This window comes from Bicyclus anynana, chromosome 14 (assembly GCF_947172395.1).
Source record: "Bicyclus anynana chromosome 14, ilBicAnyn1.1, whole genome shotgun sequence".
Lineage (NCBI taxonomy): Eukaryota > Metazoa > Arthropoda > Insecta > Lepidoptera > Nymphalidae > Bicyclus > Bicyclus anynana.
Genome location: NC_069096.1, coordinates 16,835,467 through 16,853,777, shown reverse-complemented (window position 1 = coordinate 16,853,777; position 18,311 = coordinate 16,835,467). Strand labels below are relative to the sequence as shown.

Here is an 18,311-nt window from a genome sequence, read left to right as displayed (position 1 = left end):
AACAGTTACATACAAACTTTATTTACGTAAGACTTTATTCGCGTATTACGCGGTCTCAATGTCGCACCTCGTTCATTCGTTAAAAATTAATAAAAGGCAGAATTAAGCCGGAATGTTCAACTTCCTTTAAATCTGTTTACAATATTACATACCGCTTCCGGACTGCGAATTGGACGATCATCCGTCCTGCTGTGGGCGGAAAACTATAACTCAAAACATGAACGATTTATATTAAAAACACTTGTACCCCTTTTTAACGACATAGGGATAGAGTTTTGAAAATTTTTGAATAACATTATTTTATACTTACGTAATACATATACCAATTTTTACAAATGTACCTACTACATATACCAATTTTAATAAACGTAACATGAAAAAAAATAGTAAAACATACAACCGGAAGTTGGTTGTCTAATCACAAAAATGTTTCTACTAAACTAAAAAGCGAAAAATAACATCGTACTATGTGCTACCTTCCGATTAGCTTGAAGGCGGTACCGTTGAGAAGTTCCCTTAACTGTCCCTCGTCTCCATCACCAGGTCCCTAATGACAGTCACAACCTATCTAGATGTAAAGTTCTCATTAATACAAATTAATCAACCCCGAACACAAGTTAGCTACTGTAAGCCGTTGAGGTGTTCCCTCGTCTGTGCTTCGGTTCCATCATCAGATCGACACCAGACCTTCATTAAATTATAGTGCTTTAAAATACTTAATGAAAACATTTACAAACGCACTAGTTGCCCCTATAATATTCGAAAGTTTTCATCGATTTCTCCAGAATCCCATCGTCAGATCCTAACATGATTACTATGGGACCAACTGAAAAGCAAACCCCTGAAAAACAAAAAAAATCGGTTGTCTATAAAGACTGTTTACTGACGGTAGTTGAACGTGACAACGTCAGAAAATACTGATGGAATGGGTGCGTTTTTCAAAAGAAAACTTCAATTAACGTATCTATTTAAAACAGTAAATAAATAAAATACTGTTCGTTTTTCCAAAATACTGTTTACTTAAGAGTATACTTTATTTTAAAAACATGCGTGGTATTGAATGAGACATTGATTAAATGTATGTAAAAAGAAAACCTCTTTAATATTGTTTCTTTTTGGTAATTTACTTTTTTTTTTTCATGACATTGTCACATTAAATATTCGAAACATTATTATTGACTTAACAGCAAAACATTAAAATTTTTATTAAAATATAAAGTAGATGTAAATAATAGCTTTGAATGTTGTTTTTATATTTTATTTATAGGTAAGTTTTAGTTTAGTATTTAATTTAATTATTTAATGTAAAACTTAATATTGTAAATAACAATTATATTTTATTTATAGAAACACAAACAAGCTTTTATTACTACTATCACATTCATGTGAAATAATTATCATTATATGTATATAAAATATAAAAAAATTTTAATAAAAAAAATTCAACCGACTTCCAACTCAAAAATTAACCTAAACTAAAAAGCAAAAAATAACATCTTACCTATGTGCTACCTTCTGATCAGTTTGAAGGCGGTGCCAATCCAGTGTCATGTTTTAATTAAAGCCATTTCTGAAAGAACCACAGAAATCATTAAAACATCACTGGCTTGGCACCGCCTTCAAACTGATCAGAAGGTAGCACATAGGTAAGATGTTATTTTTTGCTTTTTAGTTTAGGTTAATTTTTGAGTTGGAAGTCGGTTGAATTTTTTTTATTAAAATTTTTATTTTTTAATTTTTAGTGTTAGCACACCTACTGAGTGTGAACTGACTGTCCTCCGTCTTCATCACCAGACCCCCTATGCAGTCACAATCCATATGGGTGGAAAGTTCTCATCAATATAAAATTTATCAAGTCCAAACACAAGGTAGCTACTGTGAACCGTCGAGGAGTTCCCTTAACTCTCCTTCATCTTCATCACCAGACCTCTAATACAGTCACAACCTATCCAGGTGGAAAGTTCTCATCAATACAAAATTATCAAGTCAAAACACAAGGTAGCTACTGTGAACCGTCGAGGAGTTCCCTTAACTATCCTTCGTCTTCATCACCAGACCCCTAATACAGTCAAAACCCATCTAGGTGGAAAGTTCTCATCAATACAAATTGATCAAGTCCAAACACAAGGTAGCTACTGTGAACCGTCGAGGAGTTCTCTTCATTGTCCTTCGTCTTCATCATCAGACCCTTAATACAGTCATAACCCATCTAGGTGGAAAGTTCTCATCAACACAAATAAATGAAGCCCAAACAAAAGGTACCTGCTGTAAATCGTTGACGAGTGCCATCGTCTGTGTTTCGGCTCCATCATCAGACCAACTCCAGACCTTCATAAAATTGTAGTGGTTTAAAATACCTTATGGAAACACTAACAAACGCACTAGCCGTCTCTACGATTTTCGAAAGTTCCCCTCGATTTCTCCATGATGCCATCATCAGATCCTGACATGAAAAAAATGGGACCACCCTGGAATCAAACCCTCCAAAACAAAAAAAGAATTTTCAAAATCGGTCCACAAATGACGGAATTATCACTGGACATACATAAAAAAAAAAAAAAAAAAAAAAAACATACATACAGCCGAACGTAGAACCTCCTCCTTTTTGGAAGTCGGTTAAAAATAGAAATTTAATTAAAGAAAAAACGCCTGTTGCTAAGTTAATCGTTAATTCCGTTTGGGGTGTTGCAATAGACGATCGGCAAATCCCGCAAAATTATGTTAAAATTTTAAATCGAAATAATTTAGTGGGAAAATTTTGGGATCAAATAAATTCCAAAATATTATTATTAAAATTTGAAAAAAAAATAAATGGGTAACGGGGTCTTTTTGGGTTTGGGGGGTCTTTTGTGATTAGGGGGTCTTTTGGGATGAGAGGGTCTTTTGGGGTTGGGGGGTGTTTTGGGGTTAGGTGTCTTTTGGGGTTGCGAGGTCTTTTGGGTTTGAGTGGTCAAGTCTGGAAAAGGAGTACCCTGGCATACAACTAAGTAATAAGTATAGCAAAAAGTGTCGTTACAACTTTTTGGTCTTATTTTTTCCGTCTAGCCCCCTTTCGCAACGCGCGATATGAAACTTTCGTCCCAATAAAATACTGTTCGTTTTTCTCAAATAATGTTTGAGAAAAACGAAGTTCATAGAACTGAATATATTTTATTTCTTGTAAAAAAAATTTCAGCTGATTCGGTTCAGCTAGGCTATTCTGTAACGATATTTTTATAACTAGCAAGTGCGAGTTTCGATTTCATCTCTATTTCTCTCTGTTTAACACGATACTAGAGAATGAGAAAGATAGCGGTGAATTCGAAACTCGCACTTGCGAGTTACACAAAACATCTTTAGAGAATAGCCGTGCAGTAGTCGAGGCGTGAAAGAGTAACAAACATTCATATTATCAAAATAATCAGCCTTCGCAAATCGCGGGAAACCATGGATTTTTTCGGGATAAAAAGTAGCCTATGTGTTAATCCAGAGTAAAATCAATTTTCATTCCAAATTTCAGCGAAATCGCTTCATTAAGGATTTTAATACTTCTTTTACTATACGTACTAAATATATTTTGGAATCGAGAAAATTGAGATAGTGGGTGGGAAAAACGATTATAGAAAGACAATTAATGATGTATGCCTTTATTGAATGTCGCTGTATCCTGCCGCGGTGCACGCTGTGTCCCGCCCGCAGACTACGACACGAGGTGATCCTCTTGCAGGTGGAACTGGCGCACCACGACGAAGAAGGTGCCGCAGCCGCCCGCGACCTACACAGCAGCAGCATGAGCTACACGGCGCACACTCACCGTACTCAGCGCCGCACTCACCGCGGCCAGCAGCGAGCGCGACGTGGCGCACACGCCGAGCGGCGCACGGGGCACGCCGCACAGCTCGAACAGCTCCAGGAAGCCCGCCAGCTCGTCGCGCAGCTCGCCGCGCCGCGCCGCACTCAGCGCCGCACTCGCCGCCGCGCGCCCCGCCGCCTCCTGCGCAGGTGTAGCCGAAGCGACGTATTTCTTCAAATCAGATGAATCAGTAAGATCTAACATAATTAAGGTATGCATTTTCATTGTTTCATTGTCACGTACGCAGTCTAGTCTGAGAGTTGAAGCAAAACGCGCGTCGCTTTTGACGGGAAGTCGGCACTACCCTGACCGATTTTGTTTACCGAGGTAGTGTGATTCGTGAATCGCGCGTGTCGGAGGGCTATGAACCGTTGTGAATATATCTAATTAGTTGGGACAATTGACATTAGTGGTGATTGCACGTTTTGAGCTACAATCTGCAGCGGACCCCGGGCGGATACTCACTCATTTTCTACCTACACTCACACAACTACACTGCATACTGTTACTGTTGTTTACGTCCGTGATGTCACCCTTTTAAAGGCTTCCACTGAAAATCAGCGCTGCAGCTAGCTGCAGCTTTAAGTTGTGTGGGAAACCTTTATTTGGTCAGTGCGCTTTTATTTTCATTTTTCTTATTCTTTGTAAAATATGAAAGCTTAGTTTTAAGTTTACTGACCAAATAAAAATAATTTTCTTTCTTTCTTTCTTTAGGTCAACTGTCGACCTTTTGACTGTAAGTCTTTCATTGTCTAACGATCTGACCAATCGGTGCAATTCGCCGTATTTCGAGTGCCCGTTCGTCCCCGTTGGGACATCTGATGCACACACACACAGTAGCAGGAAATACAGAAGGTGCAAAGGTGATAAATAAACTTGATTTGCGATTTGAAAAATTGTAAGCGTAGATGCACTTTGTTAAAATATCAATTGTGTCAAAATGCCCTAGTTCTCATCTTTTTTCACATAAATTGTTTTTACTATGGCACGGGCAGTTAGCAGAGAGTCCCACCGTACCGCGGCCGCCGCGCCGTGGCCCGGCTCCAGCAGCGCCGCCGTCTTCAGCAGCTCCAGCAGCAGCCACGCCAGCGCCGTGCACAGGGTGAGCAGCGACGTCGCCGACAGCCTCTCTGCGGCACATCGCGACCAATCTGACAGATCTCTCCCATGTGAACTTCGCTGCTCCCCATCGGGCGAAAAATTTTTTTTCATTAAAGCAAAAATTCAGACGGCAGTTATAGCAGTTATAGGCGTTCTAATATTTTGGTTTTTAAAATTTAAATTTTAAAACTTTTGTCTTTCGTAGCCGCATCGCAAGTACAATGCGGTACAGAGTCGATCGTCCCCGTACCTAACGCAGCAAATGTGTTAAAAGAACAATGTTCTCGTAAGGGTAGGTTTTCGCTTTATTACGTTTTATGGTTGTTAAAGTGGGTTTATTATTGGATAAAATTCTGTACAAGTCTTATCCGCAAGCAGAGCATCCTGTGCGCAGCAGGTGAAGTACCGTGCAGATAGAAGGCGGAGGTGGCGATGTACACGCACACGAACGTGCGGAACACGCTGCCGCCCAGCAGCAGCAGCAGCGCGGGACCCTCGTGCGAGTGCAGGCGCGCCGCCAGCCGCTGCAGGCGCAAGTAGGCGCGCTTCACGTCCCGCGCCGTCGCCAGTGCCGCCGCGTGCGCCGCCGCGTGCGCTGCCATGCGCTGCGGCGCCTCACCGTGCGCGCGCACCTCGGCACCGAGCGCGTCCAGGCGAGCCAGCACGCCGCGCAGCGCCGCACTCAGCGCGCCCAGCAGCGCCCCGCGCTCCAGCGCCAGCGCCGTCTTGGCCACCGTCTGCAGGTACACGAACACGTACGACACCAACGTCGACTCTGTGGAACGCGTTTTTGTAACGTTTTTACAAGGTTTTCACCAACTCACTGCCAAGCGAGCGTAAATAAGTTATACTTTGAAAATTGAACGGAGGACAAGGAAAATCTTACCATCGCCATTATTTAAAACGACGATTGTCGAGAAATAGACGTGAGAAAAGGCGGCGAGGAGGCTCGCCCAGGCGACCGTGGCATACACCGGCGCGCGCCCGCCGCCCGCCTCGCCGCCGCCCGCGCGCTCCATCTCCGCGACGTAGGCCAGCAGGCACGCCATGCGCCGCGCGCCGCCGCAGCCGTGCGCGCACACCACGCCGCTCGTCAGCAGGATGTCGGCGGCGCCCAGCAGCGTCCACACGAGCGAGCGCCGCGCGGCGCCGGGGTCGCGGCTCCACGCGGCGTATGTGGTGTACGCCAGCCCCGCCACCGCTGCGCCCGCTGCGACAGATCCCCCGTACAGAGAGAGGTGGACGCATCGATTGCGCAGTAGTCTATGTCATTATCGAGAAAGCTCCACCCCTACCAGATGGCGTTTGCGGCTCGCTCTGACACTGGCGGGTGTGACGCGATGCCTATCACAATTGACACCTTGAGAGTGTTTTTTGCGATTCTGATGAAGATCGTGGTTTATTGTAACGGGGTTTTTTTTAGGTATTTCACACCGTTCCTATTTTTTTTTATTTTGTAGATCCATTTAGAGAGGCGCGACATCTATTCGAAAGGAAGCGGTGACATTTCAGGCCGGTAGATGGCGCTGCTCATTACATCGATAATGTATAATTGTTTAATCTGTATTTCCCAACGTAGATGCAGATTATATAGGAAGACATGGTCTATTTGATCTCGATATCAGAGAAATTGTAATCTGTATTCGCTAATAATTTCCACAAGTCGCACTCGAAAAGTCGAGAACTTGGTCCAAAATTTAAAAAATGTATAGTGGCACATAATCTGTAAGATATTCGCTCTATAGAGTTTTTCGTAGTCTCTGACAAGTATGGGAGGCTTTCTATTGGTGATTTAGATTCTGGACTTCGGCTTTAACAGTAGAAGGTGCAAGTCCCGTTAGTCAGGCTATATTTAGAGGAGCGTAATTCCCTTCTAGTCGCAGATTTTACACTTCGATTAAAAGCACCCAGGAAACGAACTCTACCTACGAAACAACACCAAGCACCTTAGATTGTTTGGTTTTTCAGGAAACTTTTACAAATTACAGCTGAAGCATTAAAAGCTCTAGGAGGTGTCGATATGTTACACATGATCTGCAATTTTATTTGGCGTAACGGTGGATGGCCGAATGACTGGGCTCTGTCAGTCGTAGTTTCTCTACATAAAAAGGGATTTACGCAAAAATGCGATCATTATCGAACACTGTCTCTAATCTCCCACGCCAGTAAAGTACTGCTCTATGTAATTAACAACCTAATCCGACATTACTTGGATTAGCAGATCCCGCAAGAGCAGGCAGGGTTCGTTAAAGGCAAAGGCACCCGTGAACAAAATGTACGGCAATTAATTGAAAAAGCCTATGAATTTAACACGCCAGTGATCATGTGTTTTATCGATTATAGCAAAGCTTTTGACTGCGCTAACTGGGACTGTTTATGGAGAGCGCTAACAGAATTGGGAGTACCACATCATCTAGTTACACTGCTAAAGAATCTTTATAATAGTAGTGTAGGAATCGTAAGGATAGATGACATTACTTCGAATACTTTTAACTTTCGCAAAGGTGTCAGGCAGGGCTGTGTGCTTTCTCCTATCCTGTTCAATATATTATGAGACGGACTCTCGAAGAGTGGAATGGTGGCATCAGCATTGGTGGAGTAAAGTTAACTAATTTGCGTTATGCTGGTGGCACAACTCTTTTAGCAGGATCTGAGACTGAAATGAAAACCCTATTGGACAGAATGGCTCAAGTGAGCGAAGAAATGGGCCTCTCTATAAACAGAACCAAAACCAAAGTAATGATCCTAGACCGTGCTAATAAATTATGGGTTTACTGAATTTGGAACTCGTGCAAAACTTTGTAGATATATAAAGTTTTGCCCGACTTCCGGATCGAGTATCAATAATACCGGCTCGTGCGAAACTGAAATCCGAAGAAGAATAGAAATGGCCAAAAGTGCCATGTCTCAACTGCATAGAACGTGGAAAGACAGGAATATCTCTATAAACACAAAGAAGCGTCTTGTCCATGCACTGATCTTTCCCATATTTACTTATGCAGCTGAGACCTGGACGATCAAGTCAGCTGATTGGCAGCGCATAGACGCTTTCAAGATGTGGTGCTGGAGAAGAATGCTCCGTATTTCTTTACAACGTTCGTCTTTATTTATCAATTGAATTACGTACGCAGCTAGTAGAGGCTTTGGTGCTGTCTAAACTTAACTACGCTGACGTTGTCTTCGGACCTCGGCTTTTGTGTCGTACAAAGCGTCTCATACAAAGAGTGCAGAATGCATGTGCAAGATTTTGTTTTGACATTCCTTCCAGAACTCTTGTTACTCCTTTTTTAAACTATCACCGATTGTTAAAAATGAGGTCTAGGAGAAAATTGCATCTTGCAGGTCTTCTCTTTGGCGTTATCAAACTGGGCAAGCCACCTTATTTATTTAATAAGTAGAATTGGTCTAGTGACAATGAAAGGGGTCTACGAAGTTGTCGTAATGTGCTTCGAGTCCCTTTTCATCGTACTGCAGCTTTTAGGGGCTCATTCACGTACTCCGCCACTAAATGCTGGAATAATATCCCTTCGCCTATAAAGAACCTTAAGAGTAAGGTTACATTTAAGAAGAAATTAAAAAGATATTTGCTCAGCAAACAGGAGGAATTACAGGATTATGTGGCGGAGTTTTCACTTCTTTAGTGAATGAAATTTCCTAGTAATCTTCATAGATTTCGTTATTTAGGTACATACTACAGTAGTTTTGTAAACTAGATAATGCAAAAAAAAATATTTTCTTTTTCTTTTTGTTTTTATTTTTATTTTATTTCCTCATTTCATGTTTCATGTTTCAATTATTATACTCGTAGATAGTTAGATATAAAGCATATCATTATTGTGTATGTGTGTGTGTGTTTTGACGTGACAACGTCTTATAAATTGGTTTGCCGGGTGACACTTCAAGAAACTGTGTTACGCTCCGCTCACGTTACGCGCTCACAATGAGAGCGAGTGAGAGGCACGCGTCCCTTCCACTCGGGCCTGGTTAGCCCGTCTAAGAGCGAGAGAGACAGACATAAAAAGTGAAAGGCACGCGTCCCTTCCACTCGAGCACAGTTAGCCCGCCTAAGAGCGAGAGAGACAGAGCGAGAGAGAGAGAGAGAGTGAGAGAGATAGGCATACACACCGGTTCAAATTATGAATATTCACATTAAAATTATTTTACCACAAAGTCGTTGTCACGTAAAACTTTCGCCCGTATACCGACTTTACAGGCAACCAATTTTTATTTTTACATTTTAATTTTATATTGTTGCTTAATTTGTTGAAACACTGTTATTTGTTTAGCGTATTAATTCAAGATTGTTTGTTTTTGTTTTTAATTTAAAGGTAATAATATAGTATAATGTCACTGTGGCTATGTATATCCGTGGTGTCACCTGGATCGAGGTAGCAGCTGAAAATCAGCGCCGCTTGGCCAAGTACTTTGCTTGGTTTATGCGGCACAATGCTGAGCTGTTACCTTTTTTCAAGGTTGTGCCAAACATAATGAAGTGGTTCTTGATGATTCAACTACTTTAGTTTTGATTTTCAATTGATCAGGTGGTTGAAGCATCAGACACAACAATAGTTCTTACTTAGGCATTGTGGTGTATGGCACAATTTTTTAAATAAATGTTTTTTCTTTCTTTCTATTCCGTGGACAGCACATAGAACCATATATCACCATGTATCGGTGCTAAAATAACTTAACATCTCGAAGAGGCTGTCCACCACCTGTCTTCAGAGGATCCTCGAGTACTTCGATCACATTGCCAGGAGAGAAGGAGATAAATTACAGAAACTAGTGATCACTGGCAAAGTGGAAAGAAAGAGACCTCGAGGACGTAGCTCGATGCGTTGGTCCGACCAAATCCGCACCATTCTCGACACCAAAGTACACGAGGCTCTGAAAATCGAAAGGCGAAAAGCCGAGCCACATGGCGCGTCATTGTGAAGAAGTAAGCTTGTGATAGGGGGTAATGAGGAATACGAAGGAAGAATTCCCTTAACGTGATGCTACTTTAGAATTTTACTTAGTTAATCAATAAATTAGAATGTAACTAAAACATACTAACAACTTTTGTGTTCCACCGCTGCTTATCATTATACTCACCTATGTTATGTAACAGTTATTAACGTTCTTGGCGAATTTCTATAATTTAAATTCCTAAACGTGTATGTACCTTGTGTAAATGTAACAGTACTTCACATAATTTAGAGAAATTATGTGAAGTACTGTTGTATTATGACGTATTTGTTTTATTTCTTCTCCACTCCTACACACAGTACAGAACCCGAAGCCAAGATCTTGGTGGTGACACCGGGGTCCTGGTCTACAACAGAGAGCTAAGGTTGGCAACGCACTAAAATTTCAACTAAATCCAGTCATGTAACAACAGCCAAAGCTACTCTGCTGCACTATCCGAACTCCGACACTCAAAGACGACAGAGAGTTTGATCCGACAACTCACTGCTGACGATGGTGAGGGCGCAGCAGTAGAGCTGGCGCGAGCGCGACACGCTCACGCGCGCGGCGCCGCCCGCCGTCCGCCGCACGCGCAGCGGCGCCACGCCCAGCACGCGGCCCGCCAGCAGCGCCGCACGCAAGGCGCCGCGCACCGCACATGACTCCGCCGCCGCCTGCCGGACGAATCATTGAGAAAGGCAAAGAGCAGAAAGGGGCAAGTGGCAGTAGCACTGACTAGTGCCACTGCCACTAGCTTGCCGTGACAGGTATATTTCTTAAGCTGGACCGCGTGACCGACTGCGGGAGCTGTGTGTCACTAATGTAATAAAAAAAAAATTAAAGTTAAATAATTTCACTTTTAGTTTTAGCTGAAACTGAATTCTGAAGAAAATTAACATCGTGTATTTTCCATAACAATTAAATGTAAATTTGCGAACTAATAATTTTATTATCTTATATGTTCGGCGACTGACGTATAATATAATAAATAAGCTCTATGAACATGTAATTATGTCATTAGAATGTTTTATGATAATAATGTACTCAGCATTATAATGTAGAGAAATATTGACTCGACTCGAAGGAACGAATAGAATGTATGCACAGAAACGGTCATTTAGATTGTATCAAGAATCAACCGTGCAGCAGAAACAACACACATTAAATCCTATTTGTATTACATTGTATTTCATTCTAATAACATTATTTTATCAACCCTTACATGATTATTATTTCTAATATAATTGAGGGCTGTACTCGTATACATTGTTGTACGGCGAGTCGTATGGCCGAGTAGGTAGGCATCGACGCGTCGACTGAGCGCCTAGACACTGATTTGTCTGAGCATGGATCGTGGCACGCTGGGCGTGGTGCTGCGACTGTCGCGGCTGGTGGGCGTCGCGCCGTTCGTGCGTCGTGCGGGGCGGATTCGTGTGTCTGTCGCGTTGTTCCTCTACGGTGTCTTCATCGTTGCTGGCTCTGGTAAAGCTCAACGTACTCTCGCCCGATTACAATTATCGTAACGCATTCACCACCGTACTCTTCAAGTCAAGCGTGTATCTCAAATATCATTTTAAGAGTCAAAAATTTTCAAAATTCAAAATTCAATATTCTGAGAAGAAAGAAGAATTTCTGGTTCTGCTGAGAAGAAACCGGCAAGAAACTCAACAGTTGCTCATTTTAAAACAAATCAAACAGTATTATAATTTGCAGTTTAAGACAACATTACAACTTCTAATAGTTTTACTTCCTGTGTGAAGGCGGAAGCTGATCTAATGGCCTCCAAGCGTCTTTATCTTTAAGGAACTCATCAATGGTGTAGTAACCTCGACTAAGTAAATGTTTTTCAACACATTCCTTAAAGCTATGCATCGGCAGGTCCATCACAGTCTTGGGGATATTGTTATAGAAGAATACACCCAAACCAACAAAAGATATGTTTACTCTTTGGACGTCTCCAAAGAGTAAAAAAATGCAGAAATAACTAACTTATGCCCGCTTCCAGTAAGATGTGGGTTTAAATATCCTTGTTGTTTGTACAAATTAATATTTTGTCTTACATAAATTATACTGTTATATATATATATATATATATATATATATATATATATATATATATATATATTGACAGACTACTGTTAGTATACCTATTTCTTTAAACTTTTGACGAAGGGACTCGCGTGATTTTATTTTATATATTGCTCGAATTGCTCTTTTTTGAAGTTATAACGCTATATTTAGCGCTACATGTCTGTAGATTTTGATAAAACTTTCTCAGGTGTTCAGGCCCTGACGGTGGTGAAGTTAGTCCTGCAGAACAAGCAGACTAATACATGGCGGACCGTCGACGTCATGTACATCGGCTGCGCGCTGGTGGATGCGCTGCTGCTGGCGTGCGGCGCGCTGACGGCGGGCGGCCGGGTGACGCGCATGGCGGAGCACTTGGAGCACCTGGAGCGGGTGAGGTTGCGGAGCGCCACGAGTCGACAGGTGTTGGTGAAACTTGGACAGCCTTGCACAATCTGTACAAAGATTGGATCAACCGAGACAATCATCAAGATACTCTACTTTCTACTGAACTATTTTAAAGAAGAACGTTATATTCATGGCGAATGTACGGTGATCTGCTAATACTAGCTTATAGATCACTTCAGCCAGCAGCTTTTTAAAGTATTTTTTATTACCACTGCAACAGAGGCTTCAAATTAAAACATGATAATCAGGTGGTCACATCAAGGTTTAAAGAAACAATAAAAGCCACAAGTTAGAAAAGTCCTTGTAGATCAAGAAAACGGTGGGATTGTGACATTATTAGAAAAGTAGAGCGTAAATGGATGACACTTGCCAGAGATAAAATATATTTCTGAAGAAGAAAAAGGAACTCTTCACCCAAACTCGAACCACATCACAAGAAGATATTAAGCCAAACTAACATTAGAATAAGTTAAACTAACGCGACTAATAAACATTTGAAAAGTAAAATACTTATTAGATGTGGAAATATCATGCTTATTTACAGATCGATTCGAAATGCAATCCGCGACTGAGTGGCACACAGCACAAGCTGACAGCGTTGGTGCTGTTCTATATTTTAGGGTGTATTTTCCTGCGGTACTACGAGTTTACAGTCTTCAAGGAAAGATTCCTTGCAGATAAACGTACGTATTTAATTTTGAAAATTCTTGTTACTTTATCATAAGACTTATACAGGAAGAAATTTTTTTTAGTACAGATATTTTTATATTTTGTACATAAACAAAATTTAATGAACATGTATTTTTTCTTTTTTTTTTAAACTCAAAAATAACAAAGTTATCGTTAACTAAAGTTATTTACGTTTAAACAGAATTTGAGGGTCACCCTATCGCTGTACTAGGTAATAGACAACTACAAAATCAGCTGGTAGGTACTACGTTAGCGAGCGCCCGCGCCGAGGGCCGTTGACCTTTGTGCGTTTATTTTATTTTTGTTTGATACTTATTATTTTTATAATAATTAAAGGTCGTCACTTTTGAGCTGAGTACCGATATTCTCTTCATACTTTATTGGGCTTAGGACCATCAATAATGCCTGAAGTGCATGCGTAATAATAATGAACTATCTATGAACCTATGAACTTTCGATTGAAATAATGAAATACAAATGATGATTATTATTAAACAAACTTTTGCATTAAAGACGTATTTAAAAAATTGTAATCAGCTTATTTACATTAATCAATGATATCTACTTACTAAGTTTGTTTTTGTTAATTTTAAAATGTTAATCACTGTATTTTAACAATTGCTCGAAATGAAGTCCATTCCTTTCAAGGCACAACCGAACACGTTTTAATAAATTGTCATTTAGTTTATTTAAAACACTTGTCCCTCACATTAGGCACTGCGGGGTTCAGGATTCCTTGGGCTCGTAGCACGTAGCCTAGGAACACAATACAGTCGCATCATTTCGTAATATTCGCGATTTGAAAATCCCGACATAGTGGCTTGCACATGCGATTTATTAATTAGGTAACTTAAATGCGCACGCGACGGCAGATTGTCTGTCACTGGTCGCCCATCGGCAATTCGGTAGGCGTCCTCAGGGATTTTTCGATCCCCTCACCTCTGCCACCCCCGTCAGCCGAAGCCGAAGCGATATGCCTACGGCCGGTTTTTCTTTGTCGGCGTCTTGCAAAGTGCCGCCAGCAGTTGCGCAGTTTGTTTGGTAATGTATCCATTATTTTGTTATTTCTGAGACATAAATTGAAAAAAAAATATTTATGTAATATTTTTGTATCGAACTGTTTGTAGATTTATGTTCTATTAATGATACAGAACCACGAAAAAAAATATCGGTACTAAAGTCCGAATCACCCTGTATAATTAAGAAGTCATAGTTTCGATTCCCGCTCGCTGGATGATTATCGTGCCTAATCCTGACTGTTAATATTGTACAATTTTTTATACACATTTGTAATTAATTTATATTCGTAAATATCAGCTAATTAAAATTATATGTGTAATAATAGATTGCATTTACCTGTAGTGGGCTGTTAAAGTAGGCTATTAATGATGATGATAAAGATTTAGTGTAGTTGCTACCATTGAATTACTGAATTCTGTGATTTTTCCAAAATTTTCATGTCATAAATTTTTATGGCCACATGTATTTCAGCGGAGGGCTGGGTCTCTCAGGCTGTGTTCGTGTTCATGCATCTCGCGATAGATCTGCTCGTGCTGCAACTGTCGCTGGCGGCGCGCGCGGTGCAGCGCAGCATGCGGCTCATCAACGACAGCCTGCAGCGACTGATCCCCGGCCGACAGTCGCGTAAGTGTGCGCCGTGCCGCTGCCGCCCTACGCCGTCGGCCACGCATGCTTACGGCTGGTGTGCCTCAGGGTGGCGTGTTATCGACTGAAATATTGATCATGTTTTAACAACAAACATATATTATATTTTTGAAAAAATATATTCGTAATGAAAACCCCAAACATATCCTTTTATGCTCAACTAATTTACTAAATTTGCTATTTGTGGTTATTCTTTCAACAGCATTTATTATATAATTTTTTTATTCGATATATTTTAGCATTTCGGAAATAATGTTCCTTTTAAACACATTTTAGCGACATCGGAAATTTACAAAGTTTCTGAACATACACCGAAGCAGGCATGGAAAGCAGAAGAGCATAATGCGAGAAAGTCTCACGTTAATTTTATTTCTAAAAGGAGTCAGCACCAAATCGTGCAAACGTTCTCGGATAAGGTTGATTGTGGTAAGAATAAATCGATACAACTCATAAGTTTCACTATTGAAAGTTCAGCATCAGATTGAACACAGGGCAGAGGCAGGTGTGGGTGAGTTTGTGGGTGGGTTGGGTGGGTTATCCGCTGTTTAAGACCACCCTCATATTTAGTCCTAGTCGAAAGTGAACTCAGCATATTGTCCAATGAGGGCGATGGTATTTTCCGCTTTATGAACACTTCCTCAATAATATGGTTGCTATTTTTAAGGGTTATAATATAATATACCGTACAATAGTTGCTGGAAGGAAACAATATCAAGTCACAGCAGGGATACAATAGAGGGAGGGAGATTCTATCATAGAATTAAAAAAGAGGATACCAAGATTGAGAAGGTCAGCAAGGGACAATTTGTTTTTTGTAGCATTTAACTTATGAGTGAAAACTTCATGCCATTTAAAAGTGAAGGCATTATGATCTGAATACCAAGACACATAATTTGGACATTTAGCAATAAAAATTTTTGCAGCCTTGAGATGTCCCAACTTGTCTACTATTTTCTGGAAAGCCTTGTCATTCAGGCTTCATTCCATTTCTGAAAACTGAACGTCTTATCAAACTGAACGGTTGATGTGGACTGAAATGATACAGATAAGACAGCCCATTCCTTTTTATATTAGTATCACACTTTAATCGTGTATTCAATACTTGTGACATATGACTACAAATGAAAAAAAATCATTACTTTACCTCACAATTTTTTATATCTGTTTAAATAACATAAAACTAGTTACTTAAACAACAATGTTCTGAATACTCGTATTATGATCTGATAAATAAAATAATGTTCACTATGATGAGTTGATCCGTAGTATACATCCGTACTGTTGCTGTCGCCCAGCCCCCGCCGCCAGCGCGCGGCCGGCGCGCGGCGAGCTGCCGCACACGCTGCGGCGGCTGGCGCGCAGCTACGCCACGGTGTGTGACGTCATCGCAGCGACCAACTCCGGCGACGGGCTGCTCGTCCTGCTGATGCTGAGTTCCTTCCTGCTGTACATGGAGAAGTACATGTACAAGATCGTGGCGTGGCCGACCATGTACACGAAGTGTATGCATTTCTACTAGACTTTAGTAACGCTTTTATCACTGTTGATTATGACATCTTATTGGGGTTGTTACACTCTATTGCCATAATCTCTATCGGTGATAGACTGGTTGCGTGGTTACTTCAATGGCCGTCGGCAACACGTTCAGGTTGATTAAACTTTATTTTCTTGTGTTGTATTTCCTGGAGTACCTCAGGGTAGAGTGCTTTCACGCTTACACTTAATTTTTTGTGTTGATATCAATTCAAGAACTTAATTCTGTTATTTTTTTAGTTACTCGACGTATATTCCAACTTAAAGAAAGCTTCATCAAAAGCGGTTTAGTAGTTTTATAATTATGTGTGTAGCAGTAATTACAAATACGTGTTGTTGGCTTAACATTTTAAATCTAATACAACTTTCTTTAATAATTTAAATTTCTTAATTATTCCAGATAATTTAAATTTCGCGACAACGCTGATGTGGAGCGTAGTGCTGTCGCTGAAGCTGGTGTGCACAGTCGAGCCCTTCCACCGCACGCAGGCGCAGGTGACTCCCGAGAGTCTGCTCAACGGTCTCGTTCACGACCGATCTACATTTACATTAATGTTGTAGATGCTCAGAACCAACACGCTGGTCAACACCCTCAAGTGTCGCCAGTGGGAGGACGAGGCGGTCAGCAACGAGCTGGACACGTTCGTGCGCCTGCTGATGCTGCGCCGGCCGAGCTACGCGCCGCTCAGCATGCTGATGCTGGAGCGCGCCCTGGTGGTCAAAGTGAGTGTCAACAGTGAGCCAACAGACGTTGTACAATACTGTATCATGGTTCGGGAATGAGGACTTGCGAATACAACCGAATTATTGACTCTCGTGTATAACATAAAATAAACACGAGTTTGTAACACCTAATAGAGAGAGTAGCGTGATAATATTAAACATGCGTTCAATTATAGATGAATGATAGATTAATCGAATCGATTTAAATTAGTGCATCATTCGTTTTTTTGTTTAGATTTACGGCTGCCTGGTGACGTACTTGGTCATCATGCTCACCTACGGGCCAGAGGTACAACAGTGACGTCACAATCAGCCGACTGGCGTCCACTGCTGGGCATGGATCTCCAAAGACCTCTGTCTTGAGGTGCCTCCATCCAGCAGTACCTACAACCCGTTTTATGTCCCTGGTTCACCTATTGGGGGTTAACCAACACTGATTTCCGGTTTTAAGTCACCATTTCAGCACCTAGAAATCCCAACATCTATCGTCTCTTCAAACTACGTGTGATTGACTCGTTCAACTGTGTCAGCAGCTTTGTTTGTTCTACAGATCTTCTAATTTCTAATACAATCACGCAGATATTCCTATACAGTTCGCTCGCGTTTCACCAGACATGAATCGGTAAAAAATCGGCCTCTATCCACACCAATTACAAAAAGTTATAACATGTTCTTTGTTGACCTAACAAAAAGTTAAATTAGCGGAGAGTATCTCTAGTTCACTATTTATCACTCCATTTGAGGGAGTCTGGTAATTAAATTGTTTTCTGTCAAGAATGTTTGAATTTCAATTATCCTGTTCTGTGTTCAGAGCACAAAGACAGCGAGAGGTCGTGTTCGAGGACGATTTGAGGCTTTGCGGCTTTTCACCGCTTGCACGTTTGTCTACTCCATAACGACGTTAATTAATGTTTTAATTCAAATCTTGTATTACACGAAGATTGTTAATTACACGCAAAAGTTGTTTTATTTGTATAATACAATTAATACGTTCTTGTGGTACAATTGGACATTGTCATTTGTTCCTTCAAGTATATGCGAGGAATGAGACTTTTAATCATTTGTGCATAATGAAACTGACGTATTAATGTGTTTGTGGTTTAATGTTAAGTAAAATTACTTAACATTAAACCACAAACATATAAGAAGTACAAACATTTTTCATAAGAGCGCAAATGGCCACAAAGCAGCGTTCGAGTGGAGGCTCGGCCCGCCGCCGGCGCGCGCTGACACTTTAATTACTGCAAATGTTCAGCAAAAACTATTTGAAATAATTATTATTTTTCTGCGCCGGTGTGAAATTATTGTCAGATTTTTATTTGCATTAGATCTCAAACCACAGAAG

At 41.0% G+C, this 18,311-nt stretch overlaps 3 protein-coding genes across 5 annotated transcripts; 2 read left to right on the top strand and 1 right to left on the bottom strand.

The window, feature by feature from the left end:
- Positions 1-3,613: 3,613 nt before the first annotated feature.
- LOC128198758 (uncharacterized) lies at positions 3,614-8,677 on the bottom strand. 3 transcript variants are annotated; one of them, XM_052885588.1, is made up of 5 exons: positions 5,820-8,677; positions 5,340-5,708; positions 4,850-4,962; positions 3,815-4,003; positions 3,614-3,754 (listed from the first exon to the last, which is right to left on the bottom strand). In XM_052885588.1, the coding sequence occupies exons 1-5, from the start codon at positions 5,980-5,982 to the stop codon at positions 3,680-3,682; spliced, it is 909 nt and encodes a 302-aa protein (XP_052741548.1). In that variant the 5' UTR covers positions 5,983-8,677; the 3' UTR covers positions 3,614-3,679. The 3 variants fall into 3 exon arrangements, with proteins under 3 accessions (XP_052741548.1, XP_052741549.1, XP_052741547.1); XM_052885589.1 differs by having other exon boundaries at positions 3,815-3,973; positions 5,820-8,676; XM_052885587.1 differs by having other exon boundaries at positions 3,619-3,973; positions 4,850-5,011; positions 5,820-8,675.
- A 3,365-nt stretch (positions 8,678-12,042) lies between these two features.
- On the top strand, positions 12,043-15,701 carry LOC112047721 (uncharacterized). The gene is made up of 4 exons (XM_024084934.2): positions 12,043-12,340; positions 12,900-13,038; positions 14,537-14,689; positions 14,987-15,701. Exons 1-4 carry the CDS (start codon positions 12,128-12,130, stop codon positions 15,193-15,195), a joined length of 714 nt encoding a protein of 237 aa, XP_023940702.2. The 5' UTR covers positions 12,043-12,127; the 3' UTR covers positions 15,196-15,701.
- Positions 15,702-15,880: 179 nt separating this feature from the next.
- LOC112047722 (uncharacterized) lies at positions 15,881-17,914 on the top strand. The gene is made up of 4 exons (XM_024084936.2): positions 15,881-16,212; positions 16,644-16,738; positions 16,805-16,966; positions 17,202-17,914. Exons 1-4 carry the CDS (start codon positions 16,137-16,139, stop codon positions 17,265-17,267), a joined length of 399 nt encoding a protein of 132 aa, XP_023940704.1. The 5' UTR covers positions 15,881-16,136; the 3' UTR covers positions 17,268-17,914.
- The last annotated feature ends 397 nt before the right edge of the window (positions 17,915-18,311 follow it).

What these genes read in the sequence shown, in the direction of transcription:
- LOC128198758 (XM_052885587.1), bottom strand. Translation starts at nt 5,982, where the DNA reads ATGGCGTGCCTGCTGGCCTACGTCGCGGAGATGGAGCGCGCGGGCGGC. An exon ending in CGTTTTAAATAATGGCGATG is followed by an intron (nt 5,709 to 5,819) that starts GTAAGATTTTCC and finishes CGCGTTCCACAG; the next exon opens with AGTCGACGTTGGTGTCGTAC. An exon ending in GCCACGGCGCGGCGGCCGCG is followed by an intron (nt 3,974 to 4,849) that starts GTACGGTGGGAC and finishes ACACCTGCGCAG; the next exon opens with GAGGCGGCGGGGCGCGCGGC.
- LOC112047721 (XM_024084934.2), top strand. Translation starts at nt 12,128, where the DNA reads ATGTCTGTAGATTTTGATAAAACTTTCTCAGGTGTTCAGGCCCTGACG. An exon ending in ACTTGGAGCACCTGGAGCGG is followed by an intron (nt 12,341 to 12,899) that starts GTGAGGTTGCGG and finishes GCTTATTTACAG; the next exon opens with ATCGATTCGAAATGCAATCC. An exon ending in AAGATTCCTTGCAGATAAAC is followed by an intron (nt 13,039 to 14,536) that starts GTACGTATTTAA and finishes CATGTATTTCAG; the next exon opens with CGGAGGGCTGGGTCTCTCAG.
- LOC112047722 (XM_024084936.2), top strand. Translation starts at nt 16,137, where the DNA reads ATGCTGAGTTCCTTCCTGCTGTACATGGAGAAGTACATGTACAAGATC. An exon ending in GCCGACCATGTACACGAAGT is followed by an intron (nt 16,213 to 16,643) that starts GTATGCATTTCT and finishes TAATTATTCCAG; the next exon opens with ATAATTTAAATTTCGCGACA. An exon ending in TCCACCGCACGCAGGCGCAG is followed by an intron (nt 16,739 to 16,804) that starts GTGACTCCCGAG and finishes TTAATGTTGTAG; the next exon opens with ATGCTCAGAACCAACACGCT.